This window comes from Parathielavia appendiculata (assembly GCF_033297405.1).
Source record: "Parathielavia appendiculata strain CBS 731.68 unplaced genomic scaffold N657scaffold_7, whole genome shotgun sequence".
Lineage (NCBI taxonomy): Eukaryota > Fungi > Ascomycota > Sordariomycetes > Sordariales > Chaetomiaceae > Parathielavia > Parathielavia appendiculata.
The window spans coordinates 554145-581942 of record NW_026944226.1 but is presented as its reverse complement, the minus strand read 5'-3'; the positions used below and the strand labels follow the sequence as shown (position 1 = coordinate 581942).

Genomic DNA, 27798 nt, shown 5'->3' with positions numbered 1-27798 from the left:
GTCGGCTATGTCGTATACCCCCTTCCCTGCGATCCCAGGGGCCCGTCTTGCGGTTGGGCTGGGCTGGCTGGCTCGGCCCCGCTAGCCGAATGGCGGGGCCGCGCTCGCGATCGTCAGCTCAGATGTGGCGCAATTGTTCCTCAAATTTCATCTTGGCGTAAGCTCGGGGCGTGTGTGTTTCGGGTACTGTACCGTTCGCGGCGTACGTCGAGACTTGCGTGGTTGTTGTGGTGGGGAGAGTGCCTTGTAGAGGCCGGCTGGGAGAGTTTGCCGCGTACGTGTTGTTCTTGCCTGGGTTTTGTTGTGGGTGAGAATGGTAGGTGGACTGGGGCGTAGTGATGACTGTGTGGGAGGGTACTCACTGGTTCATACTTAGGGTGAAATTAAGGAAACAAGCGATGCCCATGAAGGGAAAATGTGCGCCGTCGCGTGGCTCCGTCTTTGGGTGTTGGATGTATTTGTTATACCCCTTAAGTCGAGGAAAGAGATGGCCTAGGTTGTGATCTACTTCTTCGAGCCTGAGACAGATCCCTACCTAGAGGTATCCTCCCTTGGCCCTGGAAGTACGTAAATGGGCTCGACACCAGGATCAGACCAACAACGGATTACTGTTCCTCTGTGCAACTTGGTTTCGGGTATCACAATTCTTCTCCTTATAGGTTGAAGCGTGTCCGCTTCTTCTCCATTTTTGCCTTCCACTCCCACTTCAGCGCATCCTCGCCCTCGCTGCCAGCCCGTCCTATGCCCTTGTCCACTCTGCGGAGCTTCAGGGTCATTCCTTCAAAAGGTCAGTCTCTTCTCTTCTCATCGCCAGCCGGACATGTGCGACTTACTCGGACCAATCTCCTGCAGGCCGGCGCGGATCCCCTTGACACCCTCCATCTCCTTGCCATCCGCACCCACGACGTTCTTCTCGGTCGGCCGAGCCTCCCGAAAGACGTACCGGTGGCGGCGGAAGAAGATGTAATCGCGCTGATTGTGCAGGGTCAAAACCTGCCGGCCTTGCAACTCAGGCTTCGGGGGGAACAAAGTGTTCATCGACTTGGCCGCCAGCAGGCCCAGCGGAGTCTTGAAGCCGTTAAGGAGGAGTTCCGGCTATGTCTTGGTCAGCAGTGGAGGGGTGTGAAGATTGAAGAGACATTTCGTACGTAGTGGTTGGTGGCATTGCCGTGCCCAGGGATGACCTTCCCCGGCTGGTAGTTCCGGATAGTGTAGGTGAGCGTCGGACCAGGTGGCGCATCCTCTCCGTTCAGATGGCAAATACTGAGCTGGCTTGGCCTCTTCTGGTCTTCATGCACCACCAGTAATGCCGTGTACGCGCGGTCTTGACGAGTGTCAGCGATCATTGGAGGACCATATGGACGGGTGGACTGACTCTTCGCGAATTTTGCAATCTCCCGCACGCTGTACTTGTGACCATACCGATGTGCACTGCGTGGGATGTAGGTGGCTAACCGGCCTGTGAGCAATTCGCGTGAAACTTTCACATTTGGGCAGACTCACCATTGGGGAAAACAGAGGCGATCTCTTGCGCCTCCTTGTGAATCGTCCCATTGAGCCCGGTAGTAACCAGAATTTTGGGCATCACCGGTGGTTCGTCGCTGAATAGATACCTGAACTGGCTAGCCAAAGAATCCGGTGTGATGTCGAGGTTCGTGGACACTGTCGACGGAGCGATGCTGGGTTGCCTTTGTGCCCGCTCCCTTTGAGCCTTCGCCCGGCGTTCTTCCTCATCTTGGTCTTCGTTCCCATCGTCGTCGGATCCAAGCATGCTGTCGACATCATCGTCCTTCTCAACGGCTTCCTCCATCACCGCATCCTCTTCCGCTGCTGATGCGGCCTCGGCCTCCTGCAGACGCCGGAGCTTCAACTGAGCGACATCCACCACAGTCCCAAGGCTATCATCATCGACATCGTCCCATATCCTCTTTTTATCGAGGGTCAAAGGTTGATTCTGTTCGAGCCGCTTCCTCCTCAATTCCGGGTCCTTGGCCTCTTCCTTGCGTCGTCGATGTCGCTCTTCGTGGCGGGCCTTCCCGGTGGCCTTCTTCTGTTGGACGTAGAGCTGTTTACGTTTAAGTTTGTTAGACGTCTTGAGGGACAATGATGGCCCAGACGATCCCCTGCCTGAACCCATCGTCGTTGATTGTTTGCGGTGCAGCTGTTATCGCAATTGCTGATATCGAAATCTCCAAATTTTTCTTAAAACTCAGCCCAGACCGAGTTTGTCCATGCCGTACACTACAGCCCTTGAATGATTGTTAGCGCGGAACCACGGACAGGGTTCCACCACTTCTTTCAATATCTTCCATTTCAACCAGCCACCAACTCGATTTCGACCAAAATTGAGGATTGAGAGAAGGTCACAGTCATCTCACCAGCAAGCCCAAATTTTGTTGCATTAAAATAGGTCGTTCTGGCGTTTATTTGGACATACGTGGAGGACACTGGTCAGCAGAGTCAGACGCTAACAATCATTCCAGGGAGGACTTTACAGTTCCCCCTTTGTTTGTTCGTTAGCGCCTGACTTATCGAACTAAGATTCCAAACCCAACGCCCGAACGTCCTACTTCAGTGCAACATAAACAATGTTAACTGAGAAATCATTGTGAGCTTATCTGTAAGCTCATTTTCTTGCGTTGAAAGTGAAGTTGATAACTGTGGAAAGGGAAGATCTTGAGTGCGTGGGTGGGCCCCTGTCTATAGTTCCACGCTAACAAACGAACGAGGGTTGAACTGTAAAGTGCCGTACCGGGTCACCCCCCAGCAGGCGCCGACCAGGGTCAAACTGCCCCTCATTGAAGGTCAGGCCCCTGAGCGCGGGGCAGCTATAGCGGCTAATTGAATCTCCGGTACTGGCGCGTGTCCTTTGCATGGTGAGTGGAGGCGAAATGCAGAGTTCCCCTCAATTTCTGCAGCAAGCAGGTCCCGGGCCTGAACTCGGGCGAAAAAAGAGGATCTGTCGAGAAGAAAGGGCCGTGAGTCACTTGGTTGGGCCAAAACAACCACTTGTTCCAATTCATGAAGCCTTTTCTGCGTGCCCCTCCCTCCCTCTCACCACTCGCTGGTATTGCGCTCAACATCCGTAAAGTTTCGACCCTGAGGGTCTTGTTTCCAGTCCGCACTTTTACAGCCTTCGCTCCTTCTGCCCCGCGCACCTACGCTTTCGCAAAGTACAAACCCAAGAAAAACCAGCCCAAGATGACCACGACCGCAACCACTCTCAAGGGCGAGCCCCTCGACAAGGCGGCTCTCGAGTCCCTACTGCGTCGGCGCATGTTCTACACTCCCTCGTTCGAGATATACGGCGGCGTGTCTGGCCTCTACGACTATGGCCCGCCCGGCTGCGCTCTGCAGGCGAACATTATTGACCTTTGGCGCAAGCACTTCATCCTCGAGGAGGATATGCTCGAGGTTGACTGCACCGTACTGACACCCCACGATGTTCTCAAGACCAGCGGCCATGTCGACAAGTTTGCGGACTGGATGTGCAAGGACCCCAAGAATGGCGAGATCCTCCGTGCCGACCACTTTGTGGAAGACGTCCTCGAGTCGCGGCTAAAGGGCGACAAGGAGGCCCGCGGCCAGCAGGTGGAGGAGAAGGAGGAGGACCCTAAGAAGAAAAAGAAGAAGTCCAAGAGCCACGAGGCCGTTAAGCTGGACGATGCGGTGGTCAAGGAGTACGAGGAGGTGTTGGCGCAGATTGATAACTACGATGGCGAGCAGCTCGGCGAGCTCATCAAGAAGTACGATCTCAAGAATCCCGCCACGGGCGTGCAGCCCAGCCCTCCGGTATCGTTCAACCTCATGTTCCAGACGTCGATTGGCCCCAGCAGCAACCTCCCAGGCTACCTTCGGCCCGAGACTGCGCAAGGCCAGTTCCTCAACTTTGCCAAGCTCCTCGAGTTCAATACTGGTCAGATGCCCTTTGCGTCTGCCTCGATTGGCAAATCTTACCGGAACGAGATCTCCCCTAGGGCCGGTCTGCTCCGTGTCCGCGAGTTCTTGATGGCTGAGATCGAGCACTTTGTCGACCCCGAGGGCCACAAGAAGCACCACCGGTTCCATGAGGTCGAAAACATCGAGCTCGAGCTTCTTGACCGCCACACTCAGCTCTCTGGCAAGACAACCACAAAAAGTATGGCCATTGGCCAAGCTGTGAGGGATGGTCTTGTCGACAACGAGACCCTGGGCTACTTCCTGGCCCGCATTCACCTCTTCTTGAAGAAGATCGGTATTGACCAGACCAAGATTCGCTTCAGGCAACACATGGCCAACGAAATGGCCCACTACGCCTGCGACTGCTGGGATGCCGAGCTTCTTACCTCGAGTGGCTGGGTCGAGTGCGTTGGTTGCGCCGACCGAAGTGCCTATGATCTGTCTGTCCATGCCAAGAAGACCGGGGCGCCCCTTATTGTACGGCAGCGCCTGGATGAGCCCCGGGTTATTGAAGAGTGGGAGATTGAGATCGAGAGGAAGAAGTTTGGTCCCTTTTACAAGAAGGATGGCAGGGCTGTCGAGGCCGCCATCATGGCCACCACACAAGAAGAGCGCGGCAAGCTTGCCAAGGAGATGGAGGAGAATGGAAAGGTGGCTATCAGCGTCCCGGGCGTCGGCGATGGCAAGGTGGAAATCAGCAAAGACCTCCTGGCCATCAAGTGGCAGAAGCGCGTTGAGAACATCCGGGAATACACACCCAACGTCATCGAGCCGTCATTTGGTATTGGCCGGATCTTGTACTCGCTTATTGAGCACAATTATTGGACCCGAGCAAGCGAGGGCGGTGACGAAGCGCGTGGCGTAAGTTGATCCCTTCTCGACGCACAAGGCTTGTACGATACTAACACTCCTTCCTCAGGTGCTGTCCTTCCCTCCCGCGGTCGCGCCGACAAAGGTCCTGATCGTGCCCTTATCGTCGCACAAAGATTTCGCGCCTGCGGTGCGCAAGCTCTCGCAGAAGCTCAGATCTGCTGGCCTCTCGAGCCGTGTGGACGACTCGTCGGCCAGCATCGGCAAGCGGTATAGCAGAAACGACGAGCTGGGCACGCCGTTCGGCATCACGGTCGACTTCCAAACCGTCAAGGACGGCACCATCACGCTCAGAGAGCGTGACAGCACCCGACAGGTGCGCGCCGAAGAGGACAAGATCATCGAGGCTATCAAGGCGCTTGTCGAGGGCTCCAAGACGTGGAAGGACATCGAGTCAGAGCTGCCTCTCTTTGAGGGCCAGCAGGATGTCGAGGTTCCTGTTCGTTAAAAGCAGTGTCAGGAGGGTTAAGAGTGGTCTTGTTTGTTCCTCGATGCGAGCGCGCATTGTCTGAACCGTCTCGGGCATGATTCACAATAGAAGTCATTCAAGACCGTATTGCAATGGCCATTGGCAGGTTTCGCGAGCACACAGGTTGATGATGGCCTCGACGCATCAATGCGGCTCTCGAGTCTTCTCGTATATACAATTCCTACTGATTCGGAAAACGTTCAGGTACACTACATCCGCATCGCATCGTGACCCTCATCCGATGCAGCGAGATGCGGTAGAGTCAAGTAGACTAAGTGCCCGGCTGCCTGAAACACTGAGATCTCGAGAGGATCTACTCACCTGAAACGCGTTCTCGGCCAGGCAAAAATGGAAGGTCGTGACGCCGGATACACTGCAGCATGCTTGTTGCATGATCGGGCTTGCTGATCGGTGCAGGAATATATGGCTTAACCCCTTGGATGGTTGAAGACGAGGCCTTTGAGCTTGTTGGATTCTTGCATCAGTTATTTGTTGAGGTAGGCGGTCTCAATTACCTACATTTACCTAGTAGATTCAGAGTGCAATGGATATGCAAGTTGAGGATCGAGGCTGAAGGACCATTGGGGCGGAAGCCATCCTTACCACCGATTATGATGGGCTCCCGTCGCTCAGTAGCGAAGTAAGGCTTTGATATTGCAAAGTAAATCTTGAAGGGCACGACAGAGGAGATTCAAAATTCCTGTAGGACAATAGCACAGAGATCTGAAGAATGAATGTGATATTGCCAAAAGCGAATATTGTGTTGACACGAGACGGGCAACAGAATAGTGATATTTCACCTGCCTCTTCTTGTTACGGTAGTTAACGCTAGCAGCACATGGTTCAATTACCTAGCCTTGGTTTGGAACTGCAGCCTCACCTTGCCCCACCTTTCAGGGGAAAGAAGCGGCGTTGCCCACATAATTTCGGCACATGTTAAGAGATCACAAAGCATTTTCGTCTTTTAGCCCTGATATGAGCTCCTATTGTTCCCATTGACAGAGTTGCTACATGCTTGAAAACCAAAGAGTTGAACTAAGTGTTACGCCAGGTAGCCAAAAGCCTCAACACAGAGAATGTCCATTCCATAACGGCCAGGCACTGGCGTCCATCTCAAGCAAGCCACCCCACTGTGGTCATTGAAGACGCTCAGAGCCATTATGTCCATTAGTAAGCTGTGTCTCGAAGCTCATGAAGGATACTCAAATGTCTCTCCTTTATTAGCCTTGAATAAGAAACATCTGCCCAGGTCTTTGCAGCCAAAACGTATTGCGTTGGGGCACCATGCAGGTGTCCTCTCAAAGTTCTGACCTTCAGGTGAAGTACTGTAATGTGAGTGGGTCTGGCTGACGGGCTATTTACCCCTCCCTGTGAATGGAAGTCGAGCCATTGTTGCACCCAACCCTTTCTATTCTCAACATCTCCACAGGCACCGACCTCCCTTAAGCAAACCATCCCCTTTGTCAACCTCATCACACACGCCCACCCACGTTCGGTGACGGGCACTTCCCTTCGCTTGCTTCACAACACAAACAGGCGAAGCCGGCCATCTCTTATCAAGAGATTTAACCTCCTGCCGATTCCATTTCTGCGGCCCAATACAGCGCATGACACCATAGTGACCATACCCCGAGTTCCGACCTGGCAGCCATCTGACTGACCGCCACCCCCGGACTCCTTCGGAAGGCGACCGACCCACTTCCAACGACAACCCGCCGGGCCTGTGTTCCCGAGCTCTTTCTCCTTCGAACTCTTCTTATGGTGCTCCCGCGCTCCGGCCAGCTGTGCGTGCGACCTTGAACCGACTGCTGGTCATTGCACCTCCGTACGACTGATTGATCTCGAATTGCCCACAGACCGTCGAGACGGCGGCGTCGTTGCCGGCTTCGTCTTTGCGCCCGCAGCATCGACAGCGCATCCCGTTTGATCTCAGGTATTGCCCTACAGGTCCGCAAGCCACCGGTCCTCCGTCCTACCGACCTTTAGCATCAATCTATTTTGTCTAGTATTTGAGCTTCGACGACGCAGCCAAAATGTCTAGAAGGTATGTGCCGCCCCGAAGACTTAGTAGCCACCATCTTCCAGCCTACCGAGCCCCAGCATTCTGGACGATCACAGCTGCTACAGGGAGCGCGAATCCGCGAGTTTTCCAAACTAGCCGTGGACTTGTTCGATCATATTGATGAAGATCCCGTAACCATCGAGCTAGATGCTGACCTGTCGTCCCTGCCAGCGTCTACTCGAACGAGCAGTTCATGAATCCCGGCCCGGCGCCCCGGCCGCCCACAGACAAGCCTCGCCTCGGCCTTATGCCAAATGTGAGCCTCACGAACAGCATGTCCAACCTGAGCATTTCCTCGCCGATATCGAGTACCCACAGCGGATCGACCTATAGCGGATCGACCATACCCCTCCCAATCTCTCGGCAAGGGTCCAACAATTTCAACGGCTCCGGCGGCGTTGCCGTCATCAAGCAAGGCTATGTCGGCCTGCCCAGCAAGAATCCCTTCCAGCAATGGAAGAGCAGATACCTCATCCTCCGCCAGGACAATCTCGATTTTCACAAGAACGAGAACGGCAAGTGGCTATACAAGATTCAGCTTTCCGATGTCCTCAGCGTCGATCGCGTCCCTGACGACAATGGCGACCCCGTCTTTGAGATCCGGAGGACCTTAACGAATTCGTACCCTGGCCCGCCTGGCGACGACGACAACGGTGTGAGATCCCTACGCATCTGCGTCAAGACGGATGACGAGCTGTACGAGTGGATCGACTGCATTTATGCTCGCTGCCCAGGCGGCGTTAGCAACCCCTCCAACTTCTCCCACGCAGTCCATGTTGGCTTCAACCCCCAGACGGGGCAGTTCACAGGTTTGCCAGAGGAGTGGACCAGGCTGCTCAACTCGTCCGCCATCACCAGGGAAGATGTGGAGAAGAATCCCCAGGCTGTCTTTGAAGTGCTTGATTTCTACTCCGACATGACGAAGCGCGCAGAGAACAACGCCGATCCGTATGGCAGCCCCATGCCTATGGCACCACAAAACACAATCCAGAAGGACCAGTACGGCTACCCGAGCGGCACCTCGGTCGCACCCCCCCGACAGGTGAAGCCCATCCAACGAAGCCCTGCATCCTACACCACCACCCCGTCACCGCAGCCGCTTGCCACACCGCCGCCCCGAGTAGAACAACCGTCCCCGCAGGTGCAGCAACTGCAGGGCGTTTCCCCCAACTACATTTCGGCAGACCGAATGCGGGAGGAGCAGCGTGCCCGGGAACTGGAACGGCAACGGGCGGAACGGGAGGAGCGGGAGCGTCGTGAGCTCGAGGCTTACAATGCGTCACTCCCCAAGACAAAAGTTCCGCTTGCTCAACAAGAGATTGGGGGCGGTTATATTGGTTCGCCAATTCCCGCTGACCGGTATAACCCAACTCGCGCAGCTCCTAAGGCGCCTACTCCTCAGGCTCAGTCCGTCAGGGCCCAACGACCGGCGCCTGCTCCGCCGGCCAGTTCTTCATCCCCATCTCGCCCACCTCTCGCCCAGCAATCCAGCTCTACCTCGACGCGCGAGCCCCCAGCCCAGGCGCAGAGGACTCCTCGGCCAGACCAGACCACCGGCTCTTCAACCACTGCTCGGTACCCCAACGGAGCGCCAGCACGGCCTCAAAACGGTCAGCCTCAAGCGCAACCACAGTCTCGCCTGCCGGCGCCTGTGAAGCCCCTGAATGTCTCCAAGCCCGGCGGGAACTCGGAGGCCGTCAAGGCTGCAGAAGCTGCCCTGACTGCCAAACCCGCGCCGTCGGAGCGCAAGCATGACGTGCGCATGTCGACAATGTCGGAGAGCGAGGTGATGGCCAAGCTGAGGGAGGTTGTCTCCAAGGACGACCCCAACAGGCTCTACGCGAAGCAGAAGAAGATTGGCCAGGGTGCATCCGGCTCGGTCTATGTTGCCAAGGTTGTGGGTTCAAGGCCTGGGGCTCCCATGAGCCAGCTCAAGACACGCAGCAGCGACCGCGTGGCGATTAAGCAGATGGATCTCGCCCATCAGCCGCGCAAGGAACTGATTGTCAACGAGATCCTGGTTATGCGGGAGAACAAGCACGCCAACATTGTCAACTTCTTGGATGCCTTCCTGATGGACAACGACAAGGAGCTTTGGGTGGTCATGGAGTACATGGAGGGTGGCGCTCTGACGGATGTCATTGAGAACAACCCCGTCATCACGGAGGAGCAAATTTCCACCATCTGCCTCGAGGTACGTAGATAGTATTGTGTCCCAACTTCGTCTAGCGGGCAAGCTAACAACTCCCTGGTTAGACATGCCAAGGTCTTGAGCATCTGCACTCGCAGAACATCATCCATCGTGACATCAAGAGCGACAACGTCCTGCTGGACGCCCGCGGAAATGTCAAAATCAGTGCGTCTCGTCTCTCCTCCGTCTCTCTCAGTTTCATCACAGAATAATCTGCTAACCCACCCGATAGCCGATTTTGGCTTCTGCGCCAAGCTGACGGAGACCAAGTCGAAGCGAGCCACTATGGTTGGCACGCCGTACTGGATGGCACCCGAGGTGGTCAAGCAGAAGGAGTACGGGCCCAAGGTGGACATCTGGTCGCTCGGCATAATGGCCATCGAGATGATCGAGTCGGAGCCGCCGTACCTCAACGAGGAGCCGCTCAAGGCGCTGTATCTGATTGCGACCAACGGCACGCCGCGGCTCAAGAAGCCCGAGAAACTCAGCAAGGAGCTCAAGGCGTTCTTGAGCGTTTGCTTGTGCGTCGACGTCAAGAGCCGCGCGTCGGCGCAGGAGCTGCTCAATCATGACTTTTTGAAGCATGGTTGTCCGCTGGCTAGTTTGGCGGATCTGTTGGCGTTCAAGAGGGTTGCGAAATAAACATGGGATGAATATGGGAGGGAGCAGTCAGGAGAGTGATGAGGGGGAGGAAGGTGGGTTGGGCTGATAGTGATGATACCGACGTTTGGTTGATTCGACACGTCGATTTTAATATGGCCAGGCGGAATGAAGCGAGCGATGTGTGAAAAGAACTGTGGGACCATACAATCCAGTGCGATGTTTTGGATGTTGTCTCTTTCTTGGAGGGGGAGCGCAAAGTGGGAATGGGCAAGCGGGTTGGGACGGAGGAGAGGAGGGTTGACTGATTGACGGATTGACTGAATTTGCCTTGCTGGCTGGGTGGATTGCGAAAAGGGAGGATACCTTAAGAAAGGCAAAGCAGTCAGCCTATATGCTACCATACAATTCCTGTTCTGCCTGGTTTTCCTTTTCGGGGCATGTATCAATCTTGCTTCCTTTTCATTTCAGGGTAACGTTAGCTGCTTTTACGGTGCCATAAATATCTTGCTCATACATCTCCTGAGTTGGAGGCTTTCCCCTCCTTCTCTGTGGCCATCTTAGGGCACCTGGTTCGCTACTTTTAGATGCGTCTAGGGAAGCTGGCGTTGGGTGGTTTGATGTAGTTCGTTCCCCTGTAGTGTCTCTATGACAGGGAAGGAAAATAGACATTTAGCTTGTTTTCTGTGTTAAGTTTACTCTACCCCAAGTGTCTTTATGATGTTGATGTTGATGGGCGTTTTGAATAGATGAGATCTCAGGGGGTCGTGTGGCAGTGACCGGCTGAATGGGAATGAAAGCTCAGTCATGGCAGAACCGGCGGTACTGCTCGGCGACTGCCACTTTTTGGAGAGCATGGACTGCCTAGGTAGCGAGGTTAATGTACTGTGTTTCTGGTCCTTTCGAGGTTCTTGATGGGAAGGGAGTTCTGGGCCGCAGTCGGACGGTTGCGTCGTCATACCAATATGTTCACTTGTGCGTGGCCGCTTGCGCAGTGTGTTTCATGCCATGGGTGTGTCTCGCGGGTTCATGCCTTCTCCTCATTGGATATGATGTCGCGAGTATGGTGGTGAGGCGGATGGTTGTATCACAGTCGTTGATGTGGAGTGCTGGGGGAAGAAGAGTGGAGTTGGGACACGTATGATGTGGGAACAAAGGGTTGAGTAGGTGAAGAGAGGAGTGTTGACTGTTTCAGTCTGGTGAAGCCTGCGAATACGATCAGTTTCTGGCAAGGCGAAGCGGCTGACGAGGACATATACGTGTAAACGTCCCTAGAGTTCCTACTGCTGGGGAAAGCGGTAGGATTAGCGACGGACCAAAGGATCCTTAACAATGGGGCCATGGACGTGTCCACGAGCAGCTCCCTACCTGCAGGTCGACGGGGCGACACCTGCTGAGACCTCTTTTGAGCGGCGGAAGGGACCAGAGTCCATTAGGCACATCATATTACGCAACAAAGGGCAAGCATTGGTGATGGGCAGGTTTGGTTCCTGAGCGCCCGGATCACTGGGGATCGGCTGTCGACCGAGAAGACTGGGACCGGCTGTCAATCCCGAAGGCTTGTCCACCTGGTTGGGTCGTTGTTCCCAAACGTCAGGGTTGCAGTCCCGGGCCAGATCAGAATGCTTCATATCCATAGCCGTCGGGACAATCTGGTTACCCATCACATATTCGAGAAGTAGCGTGACATGCTAGTATCTCTAAGCACTGAGTTTGGAAGTTCGAGCTTGGAATAGCTTCCACACGTTTTTGATTCATCGACGGGGTGGTGATAAGTTTCTCCCGACAGAGAATCCTGGGTAGTGCAGAACCAACATCGGGAGATCGGAGGGCATGGGGAAGGACGGCCTGATTCAGCCTGCTCATCGTCGATTCACACTACATGTAGAGCGCATGTTAGTGCCAGGCTTGCGCGGCACTCACTGTAGTGTGAATAAAGCTGACCCCCCTCTCCGTAGTCAATGGTATTTGATACGGATAAGTTAGGAATCGTTCTTTCGAACATTCCTTGGCTTGAAGATCTGCACAAGACGGGCCACTCGGACAGCGGTTCGGGAGGGTGGACCAGGGCCTTCCTTAACCGGAGGCAGGGGGTAGGCCGCCTTGGTTGGCCGGGGACGCAGAGGGTGTGTGGGGGTATCGAACCACAGACGGGGGCAGGTCGACGCTACGTTTCAGAATTCGAGCAGACCCCTTTGTGGTCAGCCAGTGCGGCGTTGATTGGCGTGGTGTCCAATCCGGCAACGACAGCTCGTGATGTGACCTAACTCGACGAAGTCATTTATGCCTGATCAACGACGGCTCGGGCATGCAGTCGGAGACGGTCGCCGCTCTTTACTATGTATGTCGGTTTGGCGAGAAAGACGACGACAGCTCGTCATTGGCGCGGCAAGAAGGTAGAGTGTAGATGGAAAGTTGACATGCCATGCTGAGCCCCTGAATCCAGTCACTGCTGGGCCAATTAAGAGCAAGAGGCGAGGTTGGGCCGTTTGAAGTCTTGTGTGGCTGTCAAGCCTCGTTGTTGCATGTCGTGCCTCGGTACGGAGTAGCTGAGCTGATAAACTGGGACGTGGCGGCCAACATGGTCAAAGATCGAGTAGTTACATGGCTTCGCCGTCCAAAAGCATCTTGGAGAATCGCTCGGTTTGCTCGGCAGCTGTAAGTTTTCAATTCAACGTGTATATATAGCAATGAAATGAAAACCGGTTGCCAGCTCCATGGAGATGGAGGGGAGCGCTGTTAGAAATAGTCACGGCTGCGAGGACTTGGATGAAGCCTCAGCCGGTTCAGAATGCCATCATGGCGATCGAAGGGAGATCGGCCAGGGGTGGGCTCGAGGGAAAAGTGCCACAAAACCAGGGCGCGGTTTTCCCATGCAGGTTGTACGCTGCAACTGCAGCATTGCGAGACCTGTTTCTTTTTCTGTTGCTGTGTTTGATGGAGATGTCTATGACTTTTCTCCGGCACAGGGACCGACGGGTGCGAGTCAGCGAGCTTACAAACAGCGTCGATGGATCTCTACAGGAGTTGCCCGATGTTGGGATATGGAATGTGGAAAGTTTGCATCCCTTGTTGGGTGCCTCTAGCGTATGCCACTGCCTGGTCTCTTATATTTTGCGCAGAGGACTTGAAAGGGAGGACACCTCAGGCGAAGCGATGGGGATCGCTTCATGCAATGACGTTGCCTTCTTGGATGGACATTGCGTCGAAGCAAGGGAGCAACTCAAAACTTGGGGCTGAGGCACAGCAGTTGGTGAGATTCCCGTCACTTCCAAGTTGTCAGTGCGGCTTTTGGAGCGGGCAACGGCACAGCTGAGAACTGGGAGCAGGAGAGAGCTTGGAAAGGTGCAGCTTTCGTGCTTCTCGACAACTGGAAAGCGACTGCAGGGAAATGGCCCTAGCGTACATTACCAATACAGGCCACCGTGGAATGATTGTTAGGGCCTGACTGAGACAACCACGGCCCTTCCAGGACTCCAGACTCAACGCTACAACGGCCGATCTTTGCGCAATAAAGAATATTCGACTGAGGTTTGCAAGCGTTTTACCATATGTCAAATTTTCTAGACTGAAGGTGAGTAAATGGTTGTTGAGGGGGAAGATTTCTTAAAGCGTAGTGCGGACCCTGTCCGTAGAACCGCACTAACAGTTGTTCAAGTGCTGAACTGTGCTGTAAGTATTATACAAGTTAAGTATTAACTATACAAGTTAAGTATTATACAAGTTAAGTATTATACAAGTTAAGTATTATACAAGTATAATACGCACCTGGTAACTTCCGGACATGTCAACCCCCTAAAAACGGTGTTTCATCTTGACCCTCCACATCTCGACGACTTCCAAGGTCCCAGGTCCTCTCTGCTTTTCCACTTCTCTCCCGCATCCCCAGTGCTTTGGCAGATGATCGCCTTGTGCTTCGTTGCTCTTTTCCTTGAGACACCGTATCCTTCTCCAGGCACGTCTTCCCCTAATGATGCCTGTATATTTACTGCATCTTTGAGTTCCTTTCCCCGCTCGTTTCTCTAGCCCCTGGAAGTACAACAAGGTCGAGGGTGGAGCACCAACGTAGCGAAAGCCAAGCCAAAATCCCTCCCCAGCTCTCGCTCCCATCTGCGAGTGGCCAGTGCATCCAGGGCTTCTCAGCAGTTCCAGCACTTGACCACCAAGATTCCAGACATCCCAGCCTCGACCCCGACACTCGACATTGTGCCCGGCGACCGTCTGCGGCTTCCCGTGCCCCTCTCCGCCCGATACACTCCTTTCTGGAAAAGTTGCATAGCCGACTCAGTTCAAGGGTCGCATCCGACAACTCGATAAAGCGACATTGTAATTCCATCTGCCGCCTTGTCCGATCGCTGAAGGGAGCCGACACTGCCCCGGCAGAGAGACCTGGCTTTGGTGTTATCGATTTCGATTCCTGCCTAATACCGAATCTTGCGGCGCCCGAGATCGACTCTCACTGGACGCGCAGCGCACGTCGCCGCACGATCTCTCGCCAACCCGAATTCAGCGCAGGCCCAGCCCGCGCCTCCGGCCCCGGCGTGATAGTTGTTCCAGCGGGACGAGAGACATAAATACGTCCATGAGGTTCGGAATCAGATAATTGATAATGTCCAGTTCTAGACCAGGCGATCACCTCACAATCGGCTACCCGCCGCAGGGCCTCTCTGCCCAGGGTCGGGCCAATTCGCCGACAACCACCTCGCCAAATGACCCGCAGTCGGCCGGCAGCACCATCCGGTCGCCTTTTGGTCTGTCACCAGGCCTGACGCCAACATCCAAGATGTCGGGCGCCTCGCGCTCCGGTGCCGGCTCGCCTTCGCACGACATGGCAGCCGCTGGACGTTTGTTTTCGAAGCGGTGAGTTGCCTTCCAAACCCCTCCCGCCCGAAAAAGACTCGCCTGCTAATCTTCCATTGAAAAAAAAACAGAGCCAGAGAGATCCAGGCCCAGGAGGGCGTCCAGGGCTTGCCATTGAATCCTTGGGGCGGGCCTCCGACCAGCGGAAACTCAACTCCGCTTCGCGAGAATATTCCCGAGTCGCCCACCGATGGCTTTCCCGATTTTGCCCAATTGCCCACCCCCGACAGCTTGCCACAGACCCGCCGCGCTCGAGCGGGCACCTTGCCGTCCAGGTTCTCGCCCGGCGGCGCTGGCAATGCCATGCTCGGCATCCCAGCGCTGGCTTCCAAGACGTCAAGGCCAAGCCCCTCGCAGACTCCCTTCAAGTCGCCTTCGCCAGGCCTTGAGGCGACCGGTGACCCGTCAAGCGCGTCCACTTTGCTTTCAAGGCTGCGGGCCGGCTCTATGCCTCAGAGGAGCCCATTTGCCCATGTGCCCGGGACGAGCTCTCCATTCGGCCCGTCCATCTTCAGTAGTTGGAATCCGACCGGCCGGGAGAGGGGCAACACATTGGCGAGCATTGCGAGCATGGGATCCAACGGGCCTAGTTCTCCAGCCCAGTCTCACTTTTCCCGCGAGGGAACAGCCGAGACGGATGTTCATATGAGAACACTGGACTATCTTGGCCTGGCGGAGACGCCCCAGCCTGCTCGCGCCCAGCTTGCCTCCGCTCCCTACGTACCCAACTACGCCGACTTCTCCAAGGCCGCAAACCGGTTCCGGTCCTACTCGGTCAACAACAAGGACAAGTATGCAGACGACGAGGATGACTACGAGACCGACCCCGTGTCCCTCATGGAAAGTCACTATGCGCAGCTTCAAGACCAGCTCGCCGCGACGAATGCCGCGATTCACAACCACAACCTGGCGGTCCAGGCGTTTGCATCGCAGGCGGCACGACCACGTGCAAGGACAGCTGGCGTCTTGGACACTCCGGCGTCCCGTCTCCTCCGCAACTACCTTCCGACTCCCTCGAGACTGGACAATTCGTTTACCGCGGCCGAGATTCAGATGCCGGATCAGAAGGCGTATGAGGACCTCCCGCAAGCCGTCGCTGGAATGTCGTTGGGGGGAACCAATAACCGAAACAATGGCCTTCTCGGAGCGGACGAGCAGGGCCTCGAAGGGCCGACCAGCGCTCTGTGGCTCGGCAGCATTCCGACGTCCACCACAACGTCGACGCTGACTGAAATGTTCAAGTCGTACGGGCCCATAGTATCCGCCAGAGTCTTGACCCACAAGAACTGCGGCTTCGTGAACTTTGAGCGCATTGATAGTGCAATTGCCGCCAAAGCCAACATGAACGGCAAGGAGATTTTCCCCGGTGCCGGGCCGATTCGCATTAACTTTGCGAAGCCGCCCTCGAGCACCGGTACGCCGGGCCATGACGGTGCCATTCCTTCGCCCAGCCCTGATCCGTTTGCCAAGTTTCAGGAGAACGGCCAAGGTATCGGCGCGGGAGTTTCTGGCGGCGCTGGGCCGGCTCCCATCACAGGCAATGTTACCCCTACCGTGCCGCCTCTCGACGAGATGACTGGGGACATCCTCCATATCGTCCAACAGTTTGGGGCGACTGAAGAAGACAGCTTCCGCATCTCGACGAGCCTGCAACAAGCAATTCAGTACACCGCCTTCATCGACGAGATTCCGCCTATCAAAGAGCCTACCCACACCAGGGTCCACGATGCACCCAAGCTACGGGACATTCGTAAGAGGATTGACAATCAATCCCTCTCTCAGCAAGAGATTGAGAACATTGCCATTGAGATGCTTCCCGAGATTGCCGAGCTCTCCTCCGACTATCTGGGCAACACAGTCGTCCAGAAATTGTTTGAGCACTGCTCCGATGACGTGCGGGATTCGATGCTGGCCGAGATTGCCCCTCATATGGCCGAGATTGGCGTGCACAAGAATGGTACCTGGGCAGCTCAGAAGATTATCGATGTCTGCAAGACACCACACCAGATGGGACTGATCGTCCAACACCTGCGCCCCTACACCATTCCCCTGTTCCTCGACCAGTACGGCAACTATGTCCTGCAGGGATGCCTGAAGTTTGGCACACCCTACAACGACTTCATCTTCGAGACCATGCTGAGCAGGATGTGGGAGATTGCTCAGGGCCGCTATGGTGCCCGCGCCATGCGGGCTTGCCTCGAGAGCCACCACGCCAGCAAGGACCAGCAGAGGATGCTGGCGGCCGCGATTGCCCTGCATAGCGTTCAGCTAGCTACCAACGCCAACGGCGCCCTGCTGCTCACTTGGTTCCTCGACACGTGCACTTTCCCGCAACGGCGGACTGTGCTGTCACCCCAGCTTGTTCCTTATCTCGTCCACTTATGTACCCACAAGGTGGCGTATCTGACAGTCTTGAAGGTGATCAACCAGAAGGCGGAGGCGGAGGCCAGGGACACGATTCTCAAGGCGCTCTTCTTCACACCGAATGACCAGGTCTTGGAGGCAATTCTCAGCGACCACGCCTGTGGCGCGACGCTCATTTTCAAGGTTCTCACCACGCCATTCTTCGACGAGACGATCCGGAGCCAGGTTGTCGAGACTGTCAAGTTGGTCTTGGTCCGCATCAAGGCACAGCCAGGGCAGGGTTATAAGCGCTTGATGGACGAGGTGGGTCTGTCGACGCGGAGCACTGGGGGCGGAGGAGGCGGTTCTCGCGACCACGGAAGTGCCGAGCGGCCGCGCCCTGGCTCGCGTCAGACCGTCAGTGCGTCACACCATCATCAGCAGCAGCCGCAACAGCAACAGCACGCTCAGCAACAAGGTGGACAGTACGGCGGCGGTAACAACGCGCAGTACTACAACTCCCTCAACGCTGCCGCCACCGCCACCAACTACGACATGGGCTTCGGCATTCCCCGCAGCGAAGGCGTCGACCAATTCCCGGCCTTCAACGCCCAGAACACCATGTTCAACGCCTCCAACCCGCCCATGGGCCCCAACGCGGCGCTCCAGCAGCAACTGCAGTATCAACAGAGCATCATGTCTCGTGGCGCGCCGCCCATGAACAACTACTACCCCGCCATGCAGGCCGGCTACGGCGGCTTCCAAAGCCCCAGCCCCTCGCTCGACCAGTACCGCAATCAGCCCATGGCCAACGGCAGCCCGATCCCGCCTCCGGCGCAGATCACAACCGCCGCGGGCCAGCCGACTCCATTTGGTGCCGCCCCCGGATTCAACGTGAACATGCCGCCTCCTGGGATGGGCGGATTCGCCGGGTATGGGAACCACCCGGCGGGGTATATGCCGCCGCCGCAGCAGCAGGAGCATGTCAATGCGCGGCAGCGGGGTCGAGTAGGGCGGAGTCCCCAGCCTGATGGCCGGCGGGGCCGTCAGTGAAGTGAAGCAGGAGAGAGAGGGTTTTGCGGCGTCTTTGTGGAGATGTAGATAGGAGGTCATGATTTGGTTGTCGATTTTTGCCAGAGATGACTTCTGTGTTTTGTGGAATGAGGCAGGCGGATGGATGCAAGCTGGATCACACTTGTAAAGATAGATGGCTCACGGCCTGGAGAAGGTTAGGCGCACCCCAACCAACCGAAGGGGGCCTAGACTAGGCTGACGTTTGAGGATGATGAAAAGGTGGTGGGCTTTGAGATCCTTGGGCTTGTTTTGGAAGGGTGCTTTTGTGCGCTGAGTTTGCCACAAGGTGGGGGGCCGTCGAAGGCAAGATGAGAGCAACGAACGAGTTTCAAGTTGGGACGCGCAAAGCATGAACGAGCATGGTTCGGGCCCTGGTTTGATTAGACTAACTTCCTCACGTTGCCCCTGGCAGGTGGCAAAATTGAAGGGTCAGGAGAGGGAGTGATTGATGCCATGATACTTTCTCCTTTTTCAAGTCCCTTTCTCGGTTTTCGTTTTCTTTTCTTGGCTGGTTGGCTAGTGGACGAGTTTACCGGACTGGACTGGAGATAAGGTAGGGTTCCGGGGGGGGGAGGAGGAAATGGAAAAAGGAGCACCTGGGAGTCTTTTCGTTTGCTTCCTTCTTCTCTTCGATGTGCGTTATTCAGCTACTTCTTTTAGACAAACACGTTATAGTGGTATACACTGTATTGCATTGCCTTCAGTTTTATCACTTATATGACCTACATATAGTCTGTGGTGGTTGTCTTCGTGAGTTTCGTCGACCTCGTGATTGATGTAGAGCACGGCGTTCTAAGTCCGAGATTGTTTAAAAGCCAACCGCAGCATTGGTGATGGTTTGCTCGCCGGTACGGCTCAGCACCTCAGGCCGCCTGGAAGGCAGACACGGGAACTGTTCAACAAAAGTGCGCGTCTTGGTGCTGCCGAAAATGGCAGTGTGACCCGCCATTTTCGGAAAGCCAGTGCACCCCCAGAAAGTGCATTTCGAGCAGGGCCGATGTACTTGGTCGAAGTCTTCGCGATATGCACAAGTACACCCAGCCCACACGTTGAAGGTGCGCGGCATGGCTCCAAGCGTTGCTTCAGAAGAAGCCTAGAATCAGGAGTCTGGCGGCGGATATAGGTCTGCGTCATTCACGTATTTTTCTCAAGACACACATTCGTTACGATCAGGTCAGTGGTATTGGTCTTGCATTAGATATTGTCGATTCGTTAACCTTTTCAGCAACCGGTTGTAAGTGTTAGAAAAGAATATGATCCTTGCGGTATAACTAATCGTATGTAGCAGCCGACAGAATCGAACTTTGTCAATCACATGCACCAATGGATCCCGCTCAGATCCTCTCTGATTTGACAAGGGGTTAGAGGAAGTATATACCTGTCGGTGCAAGAGCTATAATCTCAGTTCGCTAGGGAGTATGTCTTATTCGATAGGGAAGTCAGACAGGGGGTTAAAGTGTATGCCCGAACTGGGGTTCAGAGGCGTATCTGCTCTAATAGGGGTTTGGAGAGTGTTTATACAGTACTACTGTAACACGGGTGCTAACAGGGGGTCAGAGAATGTGGCTTGCGTGCCATTAGAAACTCCAAAGAGGATAGCATATATCATGTAGCTAGGGTAGAAAACCTTCCCTGATCCCAGGGCTTTGAAATGATACTTGTTATTGAACTTTTAATCTTAGTCTTCGTGGATATTAATGTTAATGATAGGAGTATCTATCTTCAGACTAGAGTATACGAGAGAAGTACAGTCGGGGTAATAGAGCGCTCTTAGCAATTCCTGGCTTAGATCTGCTCAACTGCCTATATTCTGCGTAGTCTAGGCCATCACATCGCCTACTCGGCGGGGTTTGTGCAGGGACAGCAGTGCGACTTGAGCAATGCCTGGAAGGACCTTGGCACTCTTGCATAGGCAGCCACAGGGCCGAGAAGCTCAGGGCTATGAGGGAGCAGAGTAGAGTGGCGATGCCTATGCTACAAGAGAATTGTGAATATATACGCTCGTCACTCGGTGTGCTCTTTAGCCGGACTAGCCCCTGTTGCGCCTGTCACTTGCAGTCCCGTAGACAGCTTCCCCGTCTCAGCTTGCCGCAAGGCGAAGTCGGTCCACGTAACGTAGACGGCGTATGAGGAGAATTGGGTGAACTAGGCGACTTTGGTCTCTGAGCCTCGCTTCAAACTTGGGGAATAGACGACAACGGGGCCTAAAGGGAGGCTCCTACTTTTTACTGCCACATCCAAACCAGGTAAGGCTAGTGCTGAGCACTGCTAGGACCGGTCTCTGTCGGTGAGTATTAGTGTGCCACACTCTGAACCCCTGAGCGCAGACACTCTACAAGCCCGTGTTAGAGTAGATAACTAAAGTTCTCTAAAAGGGCGGCCGCTTCATATAAAACCCTACGTGTGTTCGAACGCCCCTTAAGACCGCCAATCATAATGGCCGTACACGCAACCATCGCCCTGTCGGCCATCACTTGTCTGTACCGCATTTAACCTCGGCTTCCCACTCCGTCTCATTAGCCTCTCGCGGACACGGCACCAGACCCCCTGAACATTCAGCATGGAGCCGCCTCTGGAGGAGGAGAACCGGTTACTGTACCCAGCTATGCGCGGATCTGGGCTGAACAGACCTGCATCGATCACCCCAGTAGGATAGACACGATACAAGCCGCCTACGAGTAGGGGCTAGCATAGGGCTGTCTCAATCGTGATTCACTCCCCAGGGAAGCAAGGAGCTCCCCCAGGTCGTCCATCTCCTCCCATTGGAGGGACCCAACATGCTGGCGCCGACTATATTTGCGTTGTTCGTTTGGATGCAAGTCGCTAAATTGCTCGACTCGAGCGGCAACAGGTGATCATGGTCTCGAGTGTCTCCCTTGGCTGGCTTCGGAATGTGTGTACTATACAAGGAAGGTGGACGCCAACTCCCGCCTACGGGTTGGCGCGAGCACACACGCATATGCAGAGGGAGACATGGGAGATAAGATCAGAAAAAAGCGCAAATAGCCTGCGCATATTCGATCCGTCCTCTAGTAGTCTCTAAGTATGCCTTGCCTTGACTTGCACAATTCTGGCCACAGAAACAACAGCTCTCCTCGGCTCGAGTTCTTTTCCCCCGCTCCTCAGAACAGAACCATACATTCAGACATTGCCAACACCATGGGTACCATCAACCACCTCAAGGCCGGATGGATACTGACCATGCCGGGTATTCACTCCGGTAGACAGAAGGCCAATTGTCGGGCGGACAGACCGACTGGTACGGCAGAAGTCAAGGTAGGTAAGGCGGTGAACTCCGCGAGCCGAGACTCGACCCGAGGCAGGAAGACATATCCATCCATCGATCCCACCAAACCATCCATCAAACGAAGCAAAAGCAGAACCCATGCCCCATGCCTCTTAACAAAACCCAGTTCATGCTGACCAAATCAGATCGAAATCCCAGCCAGGGGCATTCACTGTCGCATGGTAAGTGAGAGCCCAACTCCAACGAACGCCTAGCACCACTCCCATCCCTGCCCAGCCGGCTGATCCATGGAAAAGGGTGAATGCAAAGAAAAGAGAGGAAACAAACAGAGGCAATCAAGCAAGGAGAAATTAAAGAAAAACATGACGCGACGGATAAAATCTGATATCGCTACTGACACATGGTTTTGACACACAAAGAACAGGTATTAAGAATCCGTCTCAAAGAGAAGAGCGCAAAAGAAGAAAGAGGCCCCCATGAGATGATGCTCGCTGCCTTTGCTGGACTGCACTGCGCTGTGTAGAACTGAACTGGACTGAGCACTGTCTCATCTCAATCCAGTCCCTTCCCGCCTCATTATTTTCCATATTTGGTTGAGAGGAGCCGCAAAGAAAAAACAAGTGGAACTGAGCAGTCGTCCAAGGCAGTCCAAGGGAGACATCCCTGTTCGTGATCGCAGGGACATGACGACGGCGAAGGTCCCGATCCTGGGACAAGTCGAGGTCATGACAATATTAGGACTGAGATGTCGGCTCCAAAGTGCAGAAAAGTCGGACGGCGACAAGATCAATCAGATCACGGCGCCAATAATGGGACAGCGATCCGGTGTGATGTGTTTCTGGATCGCGACGAGGCCGGACGAGAAGTCGATGTTTCCAGAGAGAGTCTATGTTATTTATATCGAAACGCAGCCGTCAACGTGACCGGCGTAGGAATTCTAACCCTGATGCGAATCGTTGCGCCTTTCCAGGCGCGTTGCGAATTGCAATGATGTACCCTGTGCCGCGCTGTGCAGCGGAAGCTCACTGAAGCAAGCCCGGCGCGAAGGGTCTCCTCGCTCGGAATGGCGTGGGCATTGATTTGTTGCAAGGGGTTTCGTGCCGTGCCGATGTCGAGAAAATAGATCTGCCCGCGCTGCCCAATGCGGAGAGTGAGAGCGTCGCTGCACAAGCAGTCGCCAAACCCCCTTTCCTCCCCCGCGGACCATCCCACAAAACAACCCACCCCGCCACAAACCCACTCACTCAATCCCCGTCACCTCATCCTCACCCAGCGCCTTCTCCCCCTCCCCGCCAGCCTCCAAAACAACCGGCTCGTCTCCCGGGATAGCAGCGGCCTTGGTCGGAGTAGGCAGCACGCCACCATTCTCGATTGCACTGGGCCCTTGCTCCAGAGACTCCAGAGACAGAAGCGCAGCGGGAGACTGGTCGCCCTGGACAGGCGTCTTCTCGCCCTGGGTCATGGGGGGGACGTCATCCGTGGTGGCCGGGGACGCGGGGCTCTTGGCCGCCATGTTTTCGAGTTCCATGGCATTATTGGGGTCTTCCGAGTCCATGTTGGCCGAATTGTCCGACTCGGCGTCAGGAGATTGCGAGTTAGTGAGGCTGGGGACCGTCGGCGCAGGGACGTCCTCCGCTTCGTTGGTCGAGACAGCGGGGGCCTGCGGACGGGGCTGTTCCGTAGGAGTGGCCGAAGCCAGGAGCTGACGGATTTGCTGGGTCATGGACTCGGCCCTGGCAAGAATAGCGCGCAGGCTCTGCTGGTCCATCTTGTTGAGCTGCCCGGGGTTCTCCAGGTGGCTGGGATCGGCTCGGGCCATGATGTCGATAACCGAGGGATCGGCTTGGGTCTTATGAGGTAGTCAGTAAATGGTCCGGCGAGCGCTGAGGCGAGGTAGAACTCACAATCATGGCATCGACCAATACGGAAACATCGCCGTCCCGAGTACTGCTGAGATGCGCCAAGTTGAGTGCAGCTTGCTGCTCCTCCAGAGACCTCTGCTCCATTGGCCTAGGTGTGGGCTTAGCCGGGGTTTGGGGTTTTGCCATGGAACGTTCCCGTATACTGGAAACAGTCAGTACATCTTAGCACACAACGTCAGCACTCAAAACTCACCGAGATATAAAGTCCAGCTTGATGCCTTGCTCCGACAGCCGCACGGTCTTCCCAAAGCTCTCGACATCGTTCCACCCACTCTCGTTCTCGCCGTCATCTAGGTCGACGTCAATGAAACCGTTGTTGACATAGCCGCGGGTGAAGGCAGGCCGAATAGTGGGCACATCTTTGACCTTGCGGTACTTGTGTGCCGGGTGGAGCATAGCCGGGAGCGTGGCGAGGAGGTCGTCAGCATGCAGCGGGCACTTCCAAGTGCGCAGAGCAGGCGGGTAGGCCACGGGGGGATCCAAGCAGTCAAGATGCCACCAGAGGCCGCAGATGCTGCAGGGGATGATGGCGCGGTCGGTGCCACTGCTCTTGGTGCAACTGTGGCAGATTGCCGCGTTGCCGTCGGCGTCGCGCAGGCGGTAGAAGTCGGGAACCTCGTCGTCGGCGTTCTTCTTTTTGCTGCAGCGGGCAGTCAGCAACCTGGGACAAGCACGCAGACAAGGAAACCACCAAGTACTCACCGAGTAGGCTTCACACCAGGCGTTATCTCCTCGTACTCGCCATCAGCGCCGGTGCGCACTCCTTCAAACCGATCGCGGATGGGCCCCGGCAGGCGGAAGGCGCTCGAGTTCCTGGTGTCGAGCTTCTCCAACAGCATGGCAAACGGGCCGCTGTGGCTGGGGAGGTGTGCAGGGTCGCGGTTGGCGCGGCACACGTTGCAAAACCACTCGACGGGCATGGCATCGTGCCTAAGGACCGGCTCCACGCAGCTAAAGTGGAATGAGCGGGTGCAGCCGTCGCAGCAGATGAGCTCGCCGTTGCCGCCGCATGAAGAGCAGTAGTCGTCATTATCGTCCTGTGGTGGCGCCATGTCAGCAACCAAGAGTCGGACAAGGGGCTGTCACGGTTGTGTGCGCTATATTTTCAGCAAAACGGCAGCTAGCACCGCACACGATTGCCCACACAGTTTTTCCTGGGATGCGAAGATCGGGAGACAGGACTGAGGGAGAGAGTTGACTGTCCTTGCTCCTGCGTGGGCCAGCATGACTGAATCATTTGCACCAAACCACGGCGCCAGGACAACTCGGTGATGATGGGAAATGCAGGAGGACAAGAAAATGGAGAAGGGAATGAAATTCCATACCTCGCGGGGAACGTTGCCCACAGGACTGGTGCGCTCGCCGCTGGGCCGAGGAATGCCTGCTGAGGTGCCATTCTTTTTCTTCATCGGCCTAGTTGAAATAAAAAAAATGTTAGCGAACGCAAGCTCTGTTTCAGTGCGTGTGATGGTGGGCGATGCTTACGAGTTCTTAACTCGGAGCCCGGTCCTGGGCTTCTTGGCCGGACGCAGGGCGGGTGTCCCAGCACGTGAGTCGGCTGCCGCGGACGCTGCCTCGGAGCCTGCGAAATTCGCGGCCGTCGGCGATGGCTGGTCCTCCAACTCATCGTGCGTCCGCTTGAGCGCCGAGCGCGTGCTCCGTCCTTCCCTGGGTGCGGGCGTCGGGCGGGCCGATGGAAGAGTGATCCGCGTCCGCGATGCAGGCGCCGTCGCTGGGGTCGCCGGCTTGGCCGGCACCTCCTTTGGTTCCTCCGGGTCCTTCCGCCCCGATGCACGCAGCGGAGAAGGGTCCCTTGCGCTGCTAACGGGGAACTCTGTGCTCGTGACCGTGCGCGCCCTTTCGCGCATGCGCAGCTTGGGGTCTTCTGGGTCGAGCTTCCCCAGCTTGGTGGCAATGACGAGAGCCGGCGCGCCAGACTTGCTGCCCTTCTTGGGATTGAGATTGGGGAACAAGGGCGAATCGACAACGGCAGGCATCTCATAGGGTTGCTGCTCGTCGTGAGCGGCGGCGGGCTGCTCAGCAGCTGGGGATTGCCGCTGCGACGGCAGGGAAGAAGCAGCCTCTGCGGCCGGTTGCTGAGGCGCAGGGGTGCTGGTGGAAACAGCAGCCGGCGAGCGTCGGGAGGGTGACACGTTCTGGGTCTTGCGCGGTGCGTTGGACCGGCGCCGCTTGGCCGCTTTGATTGGTTGGGGCGGCGCAGGGCTGTTGCGCGAGGGGGTCTCATCAACCCCTTGGTCGCCGTCCTGTTCCTCTTGGATATTCTCCGGCGGCGACAGGGATCGTGCGCTAGAAAGGGAAGAGATGCTGGATACCGAGCGCGCCCGTGTCCGTCTTCGTGAAGGCGTCTCTGTGTTCGCCTTGCCACTAACTCCGTTGGTGGCCATTTTTGGTGCTGACGGCGGCGCCGCGTCCCGCTGCCTGGGGGCTTTGCGCTTTTTGCGCGGACGGAGCTCAGGCTCGGCGTGCTCCGGCTCAGGCTCAGGATCGCGCTGGGCGGGCTCCTCGAGCCCAGGTTCCTGGGTTCCTTCCACCGGTCGCTCTCTCTTTTGAACCTGAGATTTGCTGCTGCTACGATCGAGACGCAGGATTGACATGTCAAATTTGACGAGGTTGCCGTAGGGGGCCCGCTTCGGCGGATGCGGCGTGGAACGGCTGTTGGTGGATGCCAGGAGCGCGAAGTGAGAGCGGGCTTTGTGGCTCTTCTTGCCTTCCTTCTTCTTGGCATGAATGAGACGCGCGAATTCCTCGAGCTCGTCGGCGTTTGCAGTCTGCAGAAACACCTTCGTCATCATGGTGAGAAATTCTTGGTTGGATGAATTTTCGTCGTAGAGCGTGCGCAGGGCCCAGGCGGTGGGGTATCGAAAATGAGTGAGCGCCTCATCCACGGCGGCCTCCACCACCTTGTCGATGAACTCTTTCTTGTCGGCCGGCCGCGTTCCTGCAATAACACTCGCTGCCGGCTGTTGCGGCGGCCTGGTGCTTGCCCGCGATGAATTCCGGCGTGTCTTGCCTTTTTGAGACGATGCGCCCGGCGCCCATTCCTCGTCGTCGGTGTCTCCGGAAATGATGGAACGGCGCGAACGCTGTGCTGCAGCCGTTGTGCGAGCCTTGTGGCCTCCTCTGCTGGCAGGCCAAGCTTGGTTCTCCTCCCCCAGGTCCTCCTCAATTTGCTCCTCCGTCATGCCGTCGTCGTCCTCCTCCGTCTCATCTGCTTCCGTCTCGTCTTCCTCGGGCGCAGCCACAGGGGCAGGCGGAGGTGCAGGTACCGGGGTGGAATATGCCGCCGGTTTGGTCTTGATGATAATCCGAGTAGGTGCGCGCTCAGGGGCAGCGGCCGGAGGTGGTGCCGTCTTCTTAAAAAGCCCGACCTTTGGCAGCGTACCCAGCGGAGCCATGTTCTCGAATACCCCCCCGGGCTGCCGCACGAGACCGGCTTCCTGGTAGCTGGCTTTTACCTGCACGGGGGGTTCCAGCCAGCGCTGCATGAATGTCTTTTGTCCCTCGACACCGTTGGTGCCGCTCCCGTTGCCTTGAGCCCTCGACGACGACGACGAAGACGACGAATCGGGTGCACCGTTGGTTGGGGCCATCGGACTCGAGTAACGCGATCGCGTGGTCCGCCTGTTGGCTGAGACTCTGTCGTCGGTCGGAGACATGTTGGGCGTCGAGGCGGTGCTGGCGATGCTTCGAGTGGCTCGAGATGCAGCAGCCCTCTGCTCGCCGGAGCAGCCCCCTTCTTTGATCGAGCCAACAATTCGTCCTCTCGCGCCTGCGAAAGCGGGTTAGCGTCGCTGCAAAAACATAAAACTGCGAAATGTGTACCGTTCCGCCGTCCTAAGACATGAAGTAGGGCGACAGTGTCGCGTTCTTTGTGATTTCACGCGTGGTTGGGGGTGGTTGTTGGGAAATGCGTGGGAGTAGGGGGATGAGAGAGAGACGGCGATCCTAGCTTTTCCGGCGAGAGCTTCTGGGCGACTGACCAGGGGGCGTGGCTGCAGCTGTTGCTAAACTTGCAGCGTGTGTCTCCCGCCCGCAAAAATCGAGACACCGACGAAACTCGGCGTGATTACTTTCCTTGGGCACTCGATTGATCTCGATATTCGGCTCAAGAGAGGAAGCTGTGACCCCGAATTTTGGTGTTCTGGATGAGTTGCGACTTGTTGCACCGAATTAGGCGGTTGCCCCTGAATGCAGGGAATC

General features: G+C 56.1%; 7 protein-coding genes across 7 annotated transcripts; 3 read left to right on the top strand and 4 right to left on the bottom strand.

Moving 5' to 3' along the window:
• Nucleotides 1–653: 653 nt before the first annotated feature.
• N657DRAFT_656466 (Brix-domain-containing protein) lies at nt 654–2137 on the bottom strand (the record flags this gene model as incomplete). Its single annotated transcript, XM_062794704.1, has 5 exons — nt 654–778; nt 834–1095; nt 1149–1324; nt 1376–1459; nt 1504–2137. 5 exons carry the CDS (start codon nt 2135–2137, stop codon nt 654–656), a joined length of 1281 nt encoding a protein of 426 aa, XP_062646941.1.
• A 1064-nt stretch (nt 2138–3201) lies between these two features.
• Nucleotides 3202–5257, top strand: N657DRAFT_681302 (glycyl-tRNA synthetase; the record flags this gene model as incomplete). Its single annotated transcript, XM_062796371.1, has 2 exons — nt 3202–4800; nt 4859–5257. 2 exons carry the CDS (start codon nt 3202–3204, stop codon nt 5255–5257), a joined length of 1998 nt encoding a protein of 665 aa, XP_062646940.1.
• A 1553-nt stretch (nt 5258–6810) lies between these two features.
• Nucleotides 6811–7480, bottom strand: N657DRAFT_449604 (uncharacterized protein). Its single transcript, XM_062787438.1, has one exon. The coding sequence runs from the start codon at nt 7183–7185 to the stop codon at nt 6844–6846; it is 342 nt and encodes a 113-aa protein (XP_062646939.1). The 5' UTR covers nt 7186–7480; the 3' UTR covers nt 6811–6843.
• On the top strand, nt 7312–10173 carry N657DRAFT_634365 (Pkinase-domain-containing protein; the record flags this gene model as incomplete). The annotated part of the gene is made up of 4 exons (XM_062791277.1): nt 7312–7322; nt 7512–9534; nt 9597–9696; nt 9764–10173. The coding sequence occupies 4 exons, from the start codon at nt 7312–7314 to the stop codon at nt 10171–10173; spliced, it is 2544 nt and encodes an 847-aa protein (XP_062646938.1).
• A 680-nt stretch (nt 10174–10853) lies between these two features.
• Nucleotides 10854–11943, bottom strand: N657DRAFT_449601 (uncharacterized protein). The gene is made up of 3 exons (XM_062787437.1): nt 11500–11943; nt 11391–11417; nt 10854–11337 (listed from the first exon to the last, which is right to left on the bottom strand). The coding sequence occupies exons 1-3, from the start codon at nt 11793–11795 to the stop codon at nt 11172–11174; spliced, it is 489 nt and encodes a 162-aa protein (XP_062646937.1). The 5' UTR covers nt 11796–11943; the 3' UTR covers nt 10854–11171.
• A 2797-nt stretch (nt 11944–14740) lies between these two features.
• On the top strand, nt 14741–18387 carry N657DRAFT_656463 (uncharacterized protein; the record flags this gene model as incomplete). The annotated part of the gene is made up of 2 exons (XM_062794703.1): nt 14741–14991; nt 15063–18387. The coding sequence occupies 2 exons, from the start codon at nt 14741–14743 to the stop codon at nt 18385–18387; spliced, it is 3576 nt and encodes a 1191-aa protein (XP_062646936.1).
• Nucleotides 18388–22895: 4508 nt separating this feature from the next.
• Nucleotides 22896–27254, bottom strand: N657DRAFT_574135 (uncharacterized protein; the record flags this gene model as incomplete). The annotated part of the gene is made up of 6 exons (XM_062789013.1): nt 22896–23504; nt 23560–23719; nt 23771–24217; nt 24280–24614; nt 24903–24990; nt 25063–27254. 6 exons carry the CDS (start codon nt 27252–27254, stop codon nt 22896–22898), a joined length of 3831 nt encoding a protein of 1276 aa, XP_062646935.1.
• Between the last annotated feature and the right edge of the window lie 544 nt (nt 27255–27798).

Bases quoted from the DNA above. Each gene is read 5' to 3' on its own strand.
- N657DRAFT_449604 (XM_062787438.1), bottom strand. From the start codon at position 7,185: ATGCTGCGGGCGCAAAGACGAAGCCGGCAACGACGCCGCCGTCTCGAC.
- N657DRAFT_449601 (XM_062787437.1), bottom strand. From the start codon at position 11,795: ATGGGTAACCAGATTGTCCCGACGGCTATGGATATGAAGCATTCTGAT. The intron at 11,418-11,499 runs GTAGGGAGCTGC...CGCTTTCCCCAG, and splicing joins GTCGCCCCGTCGACCTGCAG to CAGTAGGAACTCTAGGGACG. The intron at 11,338-11,390 runs GTATATGTCCTC...TCGTATTCGCAG, and splicing joins AACTCTAGGGACGTTTACAC to GCTTCACCAGACTGAAACAG.